Below are 17,081 nucleotides of genomic sequence, written 5' to 3'. Positions count from 1 at the left end.
GCCCCAGGGAAGACGGCAATCAATTAAAATAAGACCGCTGCTGCACTCAAGCCACGCTGTGTTGATCGATGTAGGCTTTTATATCAGATGCACATGCAGTTTTTACATTTTGGCGCCTGCTGCTACAGAAACATGTACAAACGTCCTGGGTTCAGTGGGGCATGCTGATTGGCTAGTGGGACGACCCCCTGATGCCGGGCCTGCTCAGAACTGTTCAGCTTTAGAGGTGCTGTTTTGATTGATGTGTCTCCGCATGTGTGTTTTTAACAGATGTGGACGAGTGTGTGGTGCAAGGTGTGTGTGGAGAGGGCGGTGTGTGTGAGAACAGTGAGGGGGATTTCTCCTGTACCTGCCAAACCGGATACAGAGTTCAGAGCGGATCGGAACCGTTCCAGCCTCACAGGGACTCCGCCCACTGCAAAAGTGTGTACAATCTGTCAGCACTAACCCATAAAATGATGAATTATTATATAATTACTAGTATTGTGTGAACAGAAGAATAATTAGTGTTTTATGTTTGTTAACCAATTATTTTCTGAATTTCAGGGAACAGTGAAATGTTAATCAGGCTATTTACCTTTAATCAGGTGACATTTTGATGTGTGTGTGCGTGTGTGCGCGTGTGTGTGTGTGTGTGTGCGTGTGTGTGTGTGCATGTGTGTGCGTGCGTGTGTGTGTGCGTGCGTGTGTGTGTGTGTGTATGTGTGCGTGTGTGTGTGTGTGTGCGTGTGTGCGTGTGTGTGCGTGTGTGCGTGTGTGTGTGTGTGTGTGTGTGTGTGTGTGTGTGTGTGCGTGTGTGTGCGTGTGTGTGTGTGTGTGCGTGTGTGCGCGTGTGTGCGTGTGTGTGTGTATGTGTGTGTGTGTGTGTGTGTGTGCGTGTGTGTGCGTGTGTGTGTGTGTGCATGTGTGTGTGTGCGTGCGTGTGTGTGTGTGTGTGTGTGTGTGTGTGTGTGTGTGTGTGCATGTGTGTGTGTGTGTATGTGTCTGTGTGTGTCTGTGCGTGTGTGTGCGTGTGTGTGCGTGTGTGTGCGTGCGTGTGTGTGTGCGTGTGTGTGTGTGTGTGTGTGTGTGTGCATGTGTGTGTGTGTGTGCGTGTGTGTGCATGCGTGTGTGTGTGCGTGTGTGTGCGTGTGTGTGTGTGTGCGTGTGTGTGTGTGTGCATGTGTGTGTGTGTGTGTGTGTGTGTCTGTGTGTGTCTGTGTGTGTGTGCGTGTGTGTGCGTGTGTGTGTGTGTGTATGTGTGCGTGTGTGTGTGTGTGTGTGTGTGTGTGTGTGTGTGTGTGTGTGTGTGTGTGTGTGTGTGTGTACAGTGGTGGACTGTGGTCCTCCCCCCTCTGTTCCTCATGCAGTCCAGCTCTCTCCGTCTCTGACTCGTTTCGGCAGTGTGGTGAGGTTTGGCTGTGCAGATGGCTTCGTGTGGAGAGGAGGAGGAAACAGCTCCGTCTGCACCGCTGATGGACACTGGAGCGGTCCCAGCATGCACTGCGAAGGTAAGTAAACAGGTACAGGGTGTGAGTCTTTACCTGAGAGCTGATGAGTTCTTCTGGGTCACATAAGTGAACTGAGCAATATTACAATTATAACTCTTCATTACTGCTCATAGCCGAGGACATTAATAAATGCTTGTAACTGCTAATAGCAATTAATGTGCATAATGGCTCAAAAAGAAATTAATAACTGCTCATAACTTCTAATAACTGCGCATAGCATCTAATAATGGTTAATAACTACAAGTAACTACTCATAACTTCTAATAACAGCTCATAACTTCTAATAACTGCTCATAACTTCTAATAACTGCTTATAACTTAAAATCCCTGCTGATACCTGCTGATGCCTGCTGATACCTGCTGATACCTGCTGATACCTGCTGATACCTGCTGATGCCTGCTGATACCTGCTGATGCCTGCTGATACCTGCTGATACCTGCCGATACCTGCTGATGCCTGCTGATGCCTGCTGATACCTGCTGATGCCTGCTGATACCTGCTGATACCTGCTGATGCCTGCTGATACCTGCTGATGCCTGCTGATACCTGCTGATACCTGCTGATGCCTGCTGATGCCTGCTGATACCTGCTGATGCCTGCTGATACCTGCTGATACCTGCTGATGCCTGCTGATACCTGCTGATGCCTGCTGATACCTGCTGTAGCGGTTGGTTGCTGTTGCGAGTGTTTCCTGCCTAACAGAGCTGCTTCCCCGTGTAGAGGTGAACTGCGGTGAGCCGCCCTCTCCGCCCCACTCAGAGCGGCTGTGGGGGGGTCGCTCCAGCCTGGGCTCCACGGCGCTGTATGTATGTGTGGCTGGGTTTTATAACGCCGGCACACAGAACGTCTCTGTATGCTCTGCTCTCGGGAGCTGGAGCCACACCGACTTCCTGTGTAGAGGTACAGGACTTTTATTATGTCAGTATTTTTCATTATTCTCTGATATGAACATCCAGTTACAGTTCATCCAATAAAGAGCAAAGACAGATTATATAAGTGCATGTTTGTGTGTTTGTATGTGTCAGAGATACAGTGCGGCGCCCCTCCTCCCCTCCCCCACACGGTAGTATTATGGGATGGCAGCAGTAAGGTGGGATCGGTAGCTGTGTATGAGTGTGAGGCTGGATATCGCATGGTGGGTTCAGGGCACGAGTCGGAGTGTAACATACACGGACAGTGGACTCGCACACACATCACCTGTGAAGGTGACACACACAAAAACACACACTCCAGCTCACTATGTTCAGTATCAACACCATGTAGTTCAAACATTTGGAATCACTGTTTTCAGTCTTAAACGTAAACAGTAATATTCTTCGTGCAAATACATAAATAAAATAATTCTAATATGATGCTAGCAGGGTGTGGCCACGCACAGGCCTGGGCCTACACAGCTTGATTACAGGCCTACCCATTCAAATGGTGAAATAATATTTAATAAGCTGATTTTTTTTTAGATTATGGAATTGAATGTCCATCTCTGCGAGTGCTGCCAATGTCTTATGGCCTATCAAATCAGCTACCACTATCCACCACTGCCTCAAGCCTTCGGTTCATACTCAGAGTGCCAGTGTTTAAGTTTGAAGCTCTAGTTGTGGCTAAAAGATGTAACTGGGGACAATTTAAAGTGAAATTCCATCCTGTGTTGATTTCTGCTCATCCAAACGTTGTCATCATTAGTTTCAATTTACAGCAAAGACTGAAAGAGCCATAAAAATGTCAAAGCAAACATCTAACGTTACTTCATCGTACATCAAAGGTAAGACAAAAATGGACCATAAACATTGTTTATGCATGGTTTTTCAGTTTTGCTGTGTTTTTTCTTGTTTTTGTGCATCTCAGTTATCTGATTCGATGTCGTCTTCTTTGGGTCCACCCACTGTGGTGGTATGTCTTAGCCTAGGGTTTTTAGATTCGCTATGTTGTCCTTCCTCATCTTTGCGCATCTCAGCTGTTTGAGTTTAACAACCCAATAAAAACCCAATGTGATGCAACCCAGTATTTTATTCCTGCCTACAATTCTTGATGCTAGTTCTCTACAACTACATAAGCTTCAAATAATTTGCAGGAAGCTGAAAAAACTATTTCAGCTTCCATTGTTTAGTCCAGAATGATGAGCAGGCCCGTTCATAATTCGACAAGAGTTATCATGAAATCACTACCCAAAGTGAGGTTTTAATAAAATTAATGTCCGGAATAATGTTCTAATGAAATTAACATCCCAAATGAACTCAGAATAAAATTAATATCCAACACTGATTTATTGAAAAGGCAAATCTTGAGGCAAAACACTTGACAGGAAATTGCTATAAATTGATAAGCACGATATTGTTATTTAGTATTTTCAGAAATCTACACTGTAAGTTATCACTGAATGAAATAACAGCAGTTATTCATATGAAAAGTGATTCCAGATGTTTGAGCAGTTTATGTGTATCAGAAATCTTCCGAATCTCTTATGTGCCAGCACACTGTTCTACATCTCTTGTATGACCTGAATTTGTGTCCCCTTTTCGGCCAATGGCCGGCGCTCTCTCTCCATCTCCAGAGATCCGGTGTGGGGAGCCCCCTGTAGTGCCCCACAGTGGCCAGTTGTGGAATGGCAGTGTGCGGTTTAACAGCACTGTGATGTATTATTGTAATGAAGGATATTATCCTGCAGTGGGAGAGAATAAGTCTGTGTGCACTGAGAACGGTTCCTGGAGCAAAACAACTCTAACATGCAGAGGTAACATCTACAATAAATGTAAACAATCATAAAATGATGGTATAAAGTTGAGAATGAGAAAATCTTAAGGCAGGAAAAAGCTGAATGCATTATATGGCCAAAAGTATGTGGACACCTGACAATCACAGCTTCTTGGACGTTCTATTCCAGAACCATGGGCATTAATATTGAGACCCCCCCCGCCTTTGGGATATAATAGTCTCCTCTCTTCTGGGAAGCTATCCACAAGATTTTGGAGAGTGTCTGTTGGAATTTGTGTCCATTCAGGCAAAAAGGCATTTGTGAGGTCAGACACTGATGCTGGATGAGAGGGCCTGGCTCACAATCTCTGTTCTAGTTCATCCCAAAGGTGTTCAGTGGGGGTTGAGATCAGTGCTCTGTGAGGCCACTGGAGTTCCTCCAGACCAAACATCTAAGTATCTTTATGGAACTCGCTTGCTGTAGTGTTAACATTACTCTTCAGTGTCGAGCCCAAACCCCTGAGCCCATTATCCCTCCTCCACCAGACTTTACTCTTGGCACTGTGCATTCTGTTAGGTAGTATTCTCCTGACATCCCCCAAGCCCAGGTTGTTCCATCAGACTGACAGATAGTGAAGCGTAAAAGCACTTACATTTGAGTGGGGCAGATCTAGCAGGGCAAAACCTTTACAAACTGACTTGCAGCAAAGTTGCCATCCTGTGGCAGTGCCACATTTAGTCAGTGAGCTCTTCAGTATGACCCCTTCTACCAGTGTTTGTCTACTGAGGCTGCATGGCTACGTGCTTGATTTTCTATGCCTATTAGCACTAGGTTTGGCTTAAACACGTGAACTCAGTAATTCGGGGTGCGTCCACATACTTTTGGCCACATAGTGTATATTCTTTCTAACATGATTGCCTGCAGGAGTGAGTGAAACGCTCAGCTGGAAACAGAAGTCTTTTATTTTGCTGAATAGGCAGCCTTTCGTCCTCTGATTGGCACTTCGCACTGGCATGATAATGCTAATTTCTGCTAGTCCCCGCATGGAGCCCTGTGGCTAAGCTAGCGCTGGTGTAGATTAAGAGTTTATTTCAGCTGAAACTTAATCACAAACATCTGAAGTCTGTAAAAGACGTTCCATAGATTATATTTTATTACTGAAACAAATATTAATATTTTCTCCCCGCATGCTGTAGTTTTATAGCGACCGTTTCTGTAAGGAGTCCTGACTTAGAGCTGTTGCTGCTACTTTCTATCCAAGTATCACTTTTACTGTAGTCCATATGTACAGACAGCTGTGTGTCATACAGTGTGAGAAAGTACATAGTCAGTAAGAGATTTCTTAAAGCTGCACTACGTAAGTTTGTGGGGATTTGGAGACCTCTCTGGCGGAAATGTGTAACTGCGCAATTGATTTTTTTCAGGCTTTACAGGGCGACTCACAGCAGCACACACATCTTATTTTAGCCTGTTTTTATTCCCCTCATACAGTAATTACACTTCCTTCAACAAATGTCTTACATAGTGCAGCTTTAACTGCGACTGAGGATGCAGGCATGAAGATAACTATTTCTTAAATTTGATATTCCTGAGCATCAAAGACACTTTTTAAAGATGAGATTGTATAGAGTGACTGTGTATGTGTGTGTGTGTGTGTGTGTGTGTTTGTGTGTGTTTAGAGATAAAGTGTGGTGTCCCCCCGTCTTTCCCTCATGCTGTCATGTTATGGAACGGACTCAGTAAGGTCGGTACAGAAGTGCGCCATAAGTGCAGCGACGGTTTTTATAACGTTGGCAAGCAGGACGTGTCCGTCTGCTCCAGCAGAGGAACCTGGAGCCTCCCTCACTTTCTGTGTCGAGGTATTAATACACCTCTCCATTTATAACAAATCACCATTTTGCATATTATAATAATGCAAAGCGTGTGTGTGTGTACAAGGCCTGTCGAAAGTTTGGGAACATCTGGATTTGAATGGTCTGTGACAGGGTTTTGTTTGTCTCTTTGCAATAAGACATTAAATAGACAACTGTTCAAATATGCCAAAGTCCTGATCAGTACGTTTATATACGTTCAAATGAAATGTTGTTCCTCAGGCCCTGTGGCGCAACACACAACAGCAGCACATCACACAGGACGACATAGAGCGCAGTATTTCAACGTCAACAACATGTGTATTGTGACCGTGGGCGCCCACACTTTTGCACACGTCGTGTATGTTTGTGTATGTTTCCATGTGTGCGTGTTTAGAGGTAGACTGCGGTGCCCCGCCCCCTCTCCCCCACACTGTGCTGTCCTGGAACGGCAGCTCCAGTCTGGGCTCTGTGGCTGTGTATGAGTGTGAGGCTGGATATGGCAGTGTGAGTGCGGAGAGCCAGTCGGTGTGCGGCTCCCGCAGCCGGTGGAGTCCAGTTCACCTGCACTGTGAAGGTACATGAACGTGCACGCACGTGTCACCTCGATAAAACATTAACATGCACACGGTGGATGAGCGAGTGTGAAATGTGAAGACATGCTACAATAAATGGCCACTTTATCAGAAACCCCTCTCCTGTAGCTCCAACTTGCGTTCAGTTAGACACTGAAGCTCATATGCTGATGCACAGTTTGTGTTCTCCGTTCTCCAGTCCTTCATCAGTGATCGGGTTCTGACCACAGAGCCGCTCTTGTCTGGGTGTTTTTGGGCGGTGGTCCATTATTTAATCAGAAAATACTTTAAAAGGATAGACAGATTAGTGTTTGCAGTAAAAGTGTAAGTACAGGGTGGGTGTTTCTAATAAAGTGGCCGGTGAGTGGAAACACAGTGTAGGTGTTTCTAATAAAGTGGCTCAGATAGTGGATGTACAATGTAGGTGTTTCCAATAAAGTGGCCAGTGAGTGGAAGCACAATGTAGGTGTTTCTAATAAAGTGGCCAGTGAGTGGAAGCACAAAGTAGGTGTTTCCAATAAAGTGGCCAATGAGTGGGCGTACAAAGTAGCTGTTTCTAATAAAATGGCCAGTCAGTGGGCATACTTTGTAGGTGTTTCTGCTAAAGTGGACAGTTAGTGGAAGCAAAACACAGGTGTTTCTAATAAAGTGGCCAATCACTATGGGTCATCTCATCTCCTGTTAAACATACAGTGTTAAATAGAAATGACTCTGATGTAGATGATCCTCTGACCGCTGTTTAGAGATCCGCTGTGGTCCTCCCCCCTCGCCCCCCCTCACCCAGCTCAGCTGGGACGGGTCTTCTGTCCCCGGCAGCGTGGCGCTTTACTCCTGCCCTCGGGGTCTCCGGCTGGAGGGACACAAAAACTACTCCACCTGCACCACCGAGGGGATGTGGGAGATGGTGTTCATCACATGCAGAGGTACACACACGTTTCACCTGCAGCTCAGAAATGACTCGTTTACCCTCCTGTCCTCTGACCGAGTCCGTTATCATCGCCGCCCTTCTGACCCACTGTAAAATTATTCACTTAGTGCATGTAAAACGTGATTTAAATTACGGCACATTTTCTTACTTCTTCTCCTTCTGAAGGTCTGTTTTAAAAACCCAGCTGTTTATGTTTCAGTTCTATTTGTGTAGCTTTGAATGTTTTCAGTGTGCAGTACTGGTCAAAATGTTGGGCACATTGACAAATTTTCATATTTCTAATATTTTTAATAAAACCAAAACTATAAAAAGGACAAATACAGATTTACAGTGTTAAACAAATGCAAACTGAAAATCAAAATGACTGTGATCACGTTCAACCGCACCTCCACATCCATCACTGGTACTGTAATAAAACTGTAATGGAGCTGTAACTGAATCCAATTCAAAGTGAACTGAAAGTTGACACTTCTCTCTTTATGCATGTAGCGCGGGCACTTCTGGAGCATCACCAGTAGGTGGCGACATTGGCTGTGTTTTCTTATTCAGTTCTACTGACTGTGGCTCTCTGCTCCTTTTATGGTTCACTTTGTCCGATTCAGGGCTGGCTTTAACTGCCCTCGTTCACTAGGCATCTTCATTAACCCCCGGGTGGAGGTGGGGGTGGGGTGGGGGGAGGTGGGTCGCTGTTCTGTTACTGCATTAGCTCAATTAGCATCTCCTTTTTCAACCCCCCCAAAAAGTGGCCCACAAAACTGTTTATAAGCCACAAACTACTTTGAAATGTAAAAGACCATAACGTTCGAGTCGCAGAGCTACTCCATCGGTTACATACGCATTCAGCGCTTTGTTTTGCTAGCTGGCTGTTTAGCATGCTAAATGCTACACGGCTAACAACAGCAAAAGTAAAGCACTGCGCAAAAGTTCTACAACAACGGTTCAAGCAAAACAAAGCAATTATTCACACTTTATGTTCGGGCTTTTAAAAAAAGCCTTTATAATATATATATATATATATATATATATATATATATAAAGTTATATAACCAATTAACTCACTGAGGCTAACCTAGCCGAGCGCATTGCGATTGAGTAATCTGCTGCTGACCGCTCCTCCCCTTCTGCCACATGCTAATGTTAGCTACCAGGTGAGCGTAGCCTCCTGCATTGCCTTTATTGAGCAACCAAAACCATCAGAAATGTGTCCCCTTCACACCATCAGGGGGCGCTAAATCTGCACTGGAAAACAAAGTAGCTGGTACCCAAAACGAATTGAGTGGAGTTGAGCCGCACCACGCGGTGGGAAAGGGGCTCAGGCAGGCAGAGTAACGCTGAGAGAAGCGCTAAAACGTTGAACAGGCGCCGAATCTCCTCAGAGCAGAGCGCTGTAGCCTGTGGAAGCTAATGCGCTGATTAGCTTTGTTTCCTCAATGCGCTACTTGCTACGCTAACTCTGCGTGTGAGCTGCTTCCTTCCTCTCTGTTTGTTGCTGTATTTCACGCTCGTTACGGTTAGTTTACCTCTTGGTTTGCTGTTGCTGTGTGTGAACTGGTTTCAGTTTAGCTAGGTGGCTAACAGTAGCACACTTAGCTTTAAGCTAACTAACGTCCCTTGTGCCTGAATATAAACATAGATGGATAAATAAAGTGAGTAACGGCGCACAATCCACCCTCAGCGTACTGCGGGCCGACTCCGCTGGTGCCCCACTCCGAGGTGCTGTGGGAGAACAGCACTGTGGTCGTCCATCGCTGCGCTAAAGGATACTACCACCGCACGGGAAGTGACAAATCAGTGTGCGGCATCACGGGAAAGTGGCAGGCGGCCACCCTGCGCTGCAGAGGTACGACAAACACAGGGGGCAGTCGTGGGCTGGAGGTTAGAGAACTGGCCCTGTGACCGGTTCGATCCCCGGAGCCGACAGTCCATGACTGCGGTGTCCTTGAGCAAGACACCTAACCCCCAACTGCTCCCCGGGCGCCATGGATTGGGCTTGCCTAACATGATGTCCTGGATGTATTAACCCCTTACATGTCCAGGGCCCAAATGTTATTACACACTTCTGTAATCTAAGAATAGCTCAGCCCATTTGCACTGAAGTCCCTCTAGTGACTGAATAAGCCTTGGTATGTAAAAAGCCTGAGATTTTAAGGGGTTAAGCAAATGTAAGATGGTCAGTCTGGAGTTCTGTTCATGTCTATGGATAAGAGTCATAAATCATAAGTGTCAGAAATCACATCATCAAGTCTATTGGAAATACCTGATTATTAAAGTCTATTTTAGGAGCTTGTATGTAAACACAGTAAAGCAGACTGCACTGTAATGACCTGTTGCTGTGTTTGGTCTAGAGGTGAGGTTTGCAGTGAGGGGTTTGGTGGTGTATAACGAGAAATGTCTGCGCTGGAAATCGGAGGCAGAGACAGAAGAATACAGAGAGCAGTATAGAGTGAGTTCATTTCTGCACGCAGCACTTAGCCCCACCCATTCAGCCTACAGCAGTTTAGCCCCACCCATTCAGCCTACAGCAGTTTAGCCCCACCCATTCAGCCTACAGCAGTTTAGCCCCACCCATACAGCCTACAGCAGTTTAGCCCCACCCATTCAGCCTACAGCAGTTTAGCCCAACCCATTCAGCCTACAGCAGTTTAGCCCCACCCATTCAGCCTACAGCAGTTTAGCTCCACCCATTCAGCCTACAGCAGTTTAGCCCCATCCATTCAGCCTACAGCAGTTTAGCCCCACCCGTTCAGCCTACAGCAGTTTAGCCCCACCCATTCAGCCTACAGCAGTTTAGCCCCACCCATTCAGCCTACAGCAGTTTAGCCCCACCCGTTCAGCCTACAGCAGTTTAGCCCCACCCATTCAGCCTACAGCAGTTTAGCCCCACCCATTCAGCCTACAGCAGTTTAGCCCCACCCATTCAGCCTACAGCAGTTTAGCCCCACCCATACAGCCTACAGCAGTTTAGCCGCACCCATACAGCCTACAGCAGTTTAGCCCCACCCATTCAGCCTACAGCAGTTTAGCCCAACCCATTCAGCCTACAGCAGTTTAGCTCCACCCATTCAGCCTACAGCAGTTTAGCCGCACCCATACAGCCTACAGCAGTTTAGCCCCACCCATTCAGCCTACAGCAGTTTAGCCCAACCCATTCAGCCTACAGCAGTTTAGCTCCACCCATTCAGCCTACAGCAGTTTAGCCCCTCCCGTTCAGCCTACAGCAGTTTAGCTCCACCCTATGAAACGATCCAAAGGGAGTGGCTAAAGTTTATTTTTTGTACATCTTTGAGGACTTAACAGTTTGTTCCAGATTTCAGCCTCCGTCACTTTTCAAATGATGCAAAACATAGGACAGCCAATCAGAACAGACTCATTTAAAAGGGATAAAGCAAGGGTGGAAAACAGTTATGTAAACAACATTGTGGTTGGTTTTGGTACATTTTAAGATACACTATATTGCCAAAAGTTTTCACTCACCCATCCAAATCACTGAATTCAGGTGTTCCAGTCTCTTCCGTGGCCACAGGTGTATAAAGCCGAGCCCCTAGGCCTGCAGACTGCTTCTACAGACATTAGTGAAAGAATGGGTCACTCTCAGGAGCTCAGTGAATTCCAGCGTGGTACCGTGATCGCCACCTGTGCAGCAAGTCCAGTCGTGAAATTTCCTCACTACTAAATATTCCACAGTCCACTGTCAGTGGGATTATAACAAAGTGGAAGCGATTGGGAACGACAGCAACTCAGCCACGAAGTGGTCGGCCACGTAAAATGACAGAGCGGTCAGCGGATGCTGAGGGGCATAGTGCACAGAGGTCACCGACTTTCTGCAGAGTCAATCACTACAGACCTCCAAACTTCATGTGGCCTTCAGATCAGCTCAAGAACAGCGTAGAGAGCTTCATGGAATGGGTTTCCATGGCCGAGCAGCTGCATCCAAGCCTTACATCACCAAGCGCAATGCAAAGCGTGGAATGCAGTGGTGTAAAGCGCCGCCACTGGACTCTAGAGCAGTGGAGACGAGTTCTCTGGAGTGACCAATCACACTTCGGGTTTGGCGGTTGCCAGGAGACGGTACTTGTCTGACTGCATTGTGCTGAGTGTATAGTTTGGTGGAGGGGGGATCATGGTGTGGGGGTGTTTTTCAGGAGTTGGGCTCGGCCCCTTAGTTCCAGTGAAAGGAACTCTTAAAGCTTCAGCACCAAGAGATTTTGGACAATTTCATGCTCCCGACTTTGTGGGAACAGTTTGGGGACGTCCCCTTCCTGCTCCAACATGACTGCTCACCAGTGCACAAAGCAGGTCCATAAAGACGTGGATAAGCCAGTTTGGTGTGGAAGAACTTGACTGGCCTGCACAGAGTCCTGACCTCAACCCCATAGAACACCTTTGGGATGAATTAGAGTGGAGACTCCTAACCCTTGTGGAAAGCCTTCCCAGAAGAGTTGAAGCTGTTATAGCTGCAAAGGGTGGGCTGACATCATATTAAACCCTATGGACTAAAAATGAGGTGTCACTCAAGTTCATAGGTGTGTAAAGGCAGACGAGCGAATACTTTTGGCAGTATAGTGTAAATCACATTCAGTAATTCATTAATAACGTGTTTCTTCTCTGGTGCTAATAAGGGCATTTTTGGATGTGTATTCCTTCAGGTAATATTTAATGGAGAGAGGGACTTTGACCATTTGTTCGCTGACCGACGGAAGAAACTGTACATTTCTGCAGCCCTTCAGCCGGTTCTGTGTTTAAACCTTCAGCCGGCCACTAATTACACCATCACTGTTACTGCAGAGTCTACTGGAGACACATCTACTGTTACAGCAAACACCAGCTTACCGGGTACAGTTTCACACCAACTACACCGTCACTGTTACTGCACAGTCTACTGGAGTCATGTCCACCACATTCACACCAACTACACTGTCACTGTTACTGCACAGTCTACTGGAGTCATGTCCACCACATTCACACCAACTACACCATCACTGTTACTGCACAGTCTACTGGAGTCATGTCCACCACATTCACACCAACTACACCGTCACTGTTACTGCACAGTCTACTGGAGTCATGTCCACCACATTCACACCAACTACACCATCACTGTTACTGCACAGTCTACTGGAGACACGCCTACCACATTCACACCAACTACACCATCACTGTTACTGCACAGTCTACTGGAGACACGCCTACCACATTCACACCAACTACACCATCACTGTTACTGCACAATCTACTGGAGACACGCCTACCACATTCACACCAACTACACCGTCACTGTTACTGCACAGTCTACTGGAGACACGCCTACCACATTCACACCAACTACACCGTCACTGTTACTGCACAGTCTACTGGAGTCATGTCCACCACATTCACACCAACTACACCGTCACTGTTACTGCACAGTCTACTGGAGTCATGTCCACCACATTCACACCAACTACACCGTCACTGTTACTGCACAGTCTACTGGAGTCATGTCCACCACATTCACACCAACTACACCGTCACTGTTACTGCACAGTCTACTGGAGTCATGTCCACCACATTCACACCAACTACACCGTCACTGTTACTGCACAGTCTACTGGAGTCATGTCCACCACATTCACACCAACTACACCGTCACTGTTACTGCACAGTCTACTGGAGTCATGTCCACCACATTCACACCAACTACACCATCACTGTTACTGCACAGTCTACTGGAGTCATGTCCACCACATTCACACCAACTACACCGTCACTGTTACTGCACAGTCTACTGGAGTCATGTCCACCACATTCACACCAACTACACCGTCACTGTTGCTGCACAGTCTACTGGAGTCATGTCCACCACATTCACACCAACTACACCGTCACTGTTGCTGCACAGTCTACTGGAGTCATGTCCACCACATTCACACCAACTACACCGTCACTGTTGCTGCACAGTCTACTGGAGTCATGTCCACCACATTCACACCAACTACACCGTCACTGTTGCTGCACAGTCTACTGGAGTCATGTCCACCACATTCACACCAACTACACCGTCACTGTTACTGCACAGTCTACTGGAGTCATGTCCACCACATTCACACCAACTACACCGTCACTGTTGCTGCACAGTCTACTGGAGTCATGTCCACCACATTCACACCAACTACACCGTCACTGTTGCTGCACAGTCTACTGGAGTCATGTCCACCACATTCACACCAACTACACCGTCACTGTTACTGCACAGTCTACTGGAGTCATGTCCACCACATTCACACCAACTACACCGTCACTGTTACTGCACAGTCTACTGGAGTCATGTCCACCACATTCACACCAACTACACCGTCACTGTTACTGCACAGTCTACTGGAGTCATGTCCACGACATTCACACCAACTACACCGTCACTGTTACTGCACAGTCTACTGGAGTCATGTCCACCACATTCACACCAACTACACCGTCACTGTTACTGCACAGTCTACTGGAGTCATGTCCACCACATTCACACCAACTACACCGTCACTGTTACTGCACAGTCTACTGGAGTCATGTCCACGACATTCACACCAACTACACCGTCACTGTTACTGCACAGTCTACTGGAGTCATGTCCACCACATTCACACCAACTACACCGTCACTGTTACTGCACAGTCTACTGGAGTCATGTCCACCACATTCACACCAACTACACCATCACTGTTACTGCACAGTCTACCTGGTTCCACATTCATGCCCTTACTAATAGACTTTCATAGTCATTCCATTGGTGAGTAGTTTATAGTATATGTAATAAATTATTTGACCAACTTACCTTTCTGTTTTCTCTCAGCTCCTCCCACACCTGTGGTCAGGTACAGTGAGGTGGACATTCACTTACCCATGCTCAGATTGCGCAGAACCACCAGCACACTGGACCCCATATGGTGAGATATTGTTTAATTTTAAATAACAATCACAATGTTTGCGTCAAAGTTAAAACGATTGGTGTGGTTACTTGTTTAAATATTGTGATGTTTTGCATTTTGAAAAATCACAGTACCATCACAGCCCACTGGGGGGTCACGGCCCACTGGACTAGACTATTAAGCGTAAGGTGAATGATGAGTGTATCTGGCTTTTTGCATAATTATTCCTTTAAAGGGATATGAGTTTGTCTGTCTGTGGGTCTGCAGCATGTATCAGGTGATTGTGTTACCTGCGGAGGGGGTGTTGGTGTTTGACTGCGGCTCGTCTCTCGTGGCGCGGCGGAGCTGCAGTGGTGAATACGTGGCGGCTGAGTTGAAGCTGAGGGGTCTGGGGAGGGACTTGAACTTCACTTTAGGAGACCGCCAGCTTTATGGAGATTGCTACAACGCTCCCCTGGAAACGGGGAGAGATTACTACGTCATACTGCGCACAGTCTGCCAGTGGAAGCAGGTAAGATTTACGTTAAGAACCAAAAAGTGTCTGGAAATGATTTTTAATATTTAGAAAACAGTTTATTTTTTCTGGTAGCACTGTCACCTCACAGCAAGTAGGGCCTGGGTTCAGTTCCCCGGCCGGGCGACCGGGGTCCTTTCTGTGTGGAGTTTGCATGTTCTCCCTGTGTCTGCGTGAGTTTCCTCCGGGTTCTCCGGTTTCCTCCCACAGTCCAAAGACATGCAGTCATGCAGTCAGACTGTTTGGACATGCTAAATTGCCCCTGGGTGTGAGTGAATGTGTCTGTCTGTCTGCCCTGCAATGGACAGCTGGGATAGGCTCCAGCACCCCTGCGACCCAGAAGGAGAAGCGGCTTAGAAGAGTGAACAGTTTCCAATTTTCACCTCTGACATCCAGTGAGAGCAACAGTGTCTGCATGTTTCAACCAATGAGTGTATATATCGTATACATCAAATGTTTAATATATAATATCAAATAGTGTATTTATCATATGCATCATATACACAGCGAATTAGCATATATATACACACACACACATTATATATATATATATATATATATATATATATATATATATATATATATATATATATATATATGTACAGTGTGTTCTCCATGAGACTCATATCTTAATGCCATGTTTAGTGGGTCTGTTTGATCTCCAAAGGCTGAACCGTGGTCTCCAGGACAGGTACTGAGCACCTCTGATTTAAACACTACTGTGTTTATACTGATTTATTGTTATAAGATAAAATAATGGGATAAACTAGAGAAGAAATAATGATTATTCAGTCCTGAGACTGAACTGAGTCACGTCAGTGCTGGGTTGATCACACTGTTTTCCTGTCTTCATTCTGTCTTCACTTTTACAGGTGGCGTTTAGTTTCACAGTGAATTTATCTGCAAACATAAAAGTGTGTTTTCCCCCTTTAGAACTCTTATTTTGTTTTTTGTTTATTTTTTTAGGCTAGAAAGCAGTCCTGCGTTATCTGGGCCAAAGCTACAGGTCAGGGAAAGTCAAAAGAGTTCAAAAGAAATGAGTATTAAATATGGAATTATATACATATATAAATATATAATTTTATGTATAAATAAATAATAAGAATTAGTCTGAGAGTTGTTTTAATATATTTTAATCCTTTTTTAGATGTTTTATAGTTATATGTATTTTTATTCTTATATATATTTATTAAATGCAGATTTATTTACCCTCTTTCCGCAGGAACATCATACGGCACCACTATGTCTGCTCTGCTGACCTTCGGCACCATCGGGGCTCTGGGCGTGATGGGCACTATGGGCTACTGCTGCAGCTGGTCAGAATCTGTGACTACAGTTATATTAGATTTATTAGATTTATCTTCACACGTTTACTATCAACAGCCTGTGATCTCTTAATAAATGAACCTGTTTTTTTGTTTCTCTGTGTCTGTGCTGCAGGTTCTGGAAGGTAGCCAGGCCCTGACGGAGTATAGAAGTAGTTGATATTGTTGGCTTGTAATAAAATACACAGATTTGTTAAAAAACGTCCTGTCTTTTCTTTTTGGATTTTTAAATAAAGCTTAATTCTGCTCGATTTCCACGGTTCTTTGAAGGGCCAATATAGTGGAAAATCTGGTATGTAAATGTTGCTGCAATTTTCAAACAGAATTCAGGCTCCAGTCGATAAAATGGTGCATTTATAGAAATTAAGCTGCAAACACGGCCTGTTTTGAAATCGTTGTTTTTGTGACCTCATACATCCACCTATTCAGGTTACAGTAGTTTAGCCCCACCCGCTTAAGATGAAGTCATAAGGAATGTTTCAACTCAGGAATGTTGAGTGAAGCGCAATACAGCACAGCCAATCAGAACAGAGCTCATCTACATATATCAGGATATATTAAAGGAATAGTAACACAAACAGCCTGTTTGATCTAAGGGACAAAGAGAGGTTGGAAAGCAGCCATAGAAATGAATGATGACCATGTCTGATGCAGAAACCTGCACAGACGTTGTGAGTGGATCTCAGAGGAAACCAATAAATACAACAAAGGTGTAGGATACGGGCCCTTTAATACAGGCCCAACGCCAGCTTGCGAATTCAACAGAGGGAAATACTTGGTTAATAAAGTATTAGTTTTGAAAGATTTGTA

The 17,081-nt window shown here is 45.6% G+C and overlaps 1 protein-coding gene across 4 annotated transcripts in view; it reads left to right on the top strand.

The window, feature by feature from the left end:
* Nucleotides 1-16,472, top strand: part of susd1 (sushi domain containing 1) — a 24,295-nt gene extending 7,823 nt beyond the window's left edge. The window contains exons 6-21 of one of the 4 annotated variants that reach the window (XM_037531856.1): nt 271-423; nt 1,311-1,490; nt 2,212-2,391; nt 2,517-2,696; nt 4,040-4,219; nt 5,860-6,039; nt 6,428-6,607; nt 7,349-7,528; nt 9,209-9,373; nt 9,879-9,976; nt 12,180-12,366; nt 14,357-14,450; nt 14,700-14,943; nt 15,913-15,952; nt 16,169-16,262; nt 16,387-16,472. In XM_037531856.1, the coding sequence (XP_037387753.1) occupies nt 271-423; nt 1,311-1,490; nt 2,212-2,391; nt 2,517-2,696; nt 4,040-4,219; nt 5,860-6,039; nt 6,428-6,607; nt 7,349-7,528; nt 9,209-9,373; nt 9,879-9,976; nt 12,180-12,366; nt 14,357-14,450; nt 14,700-14,943; nt 15,913-15,952; nt 16,169-16,262; nt 16,387-16,411 (2,360 nt within the window). In that variant the 3' untranslated portion in view covers nt 16,412-16,472. Of the gene's footprint in view, nt 1-270; nt 424-1,310; nt 1,491-2,156; nt 2,392-2,516; nt 2,697-4,039; nt 4,220-5,859; nt 6,040-6,427; nt 6,608-7,348; nt 7,529-9,208; nt 9,374-9,878; nt 9,977-12,179; nt 12,367-14,356; nt 14,451-14,563; nt 14,944-15,912; nt 15,953-16,168; nt 16,263-16,386 lie in introns of those variants that run through there. The other 3 variants (XM_037531858.1, XM_037531859.1, XM_037531857.1) reach the window with 3 other exon arrangements.
* Nucleotides 16,473-17,081: the final 609 nt, after the last annotated feature.

This window comes from Pygocentrus nattereri, chromosome 20 (genome assembly GCF_015220715.1).
Source record: "Pygocentrus nattereri isolate fPygNat1 chromosome 20, fPygNat1.pri, whole genome shotgun sequence".
Classification (NCBI taxonomy): Eukaryota; Metazoa; Chordata; class Actinopteri; order Characiformes; family Serrasalmidae; genus Pygocentrus; species Pygocentrus nattereri.
This window is presented reverse-complemented; position numbering and strand designations above follow the sequence as displayed.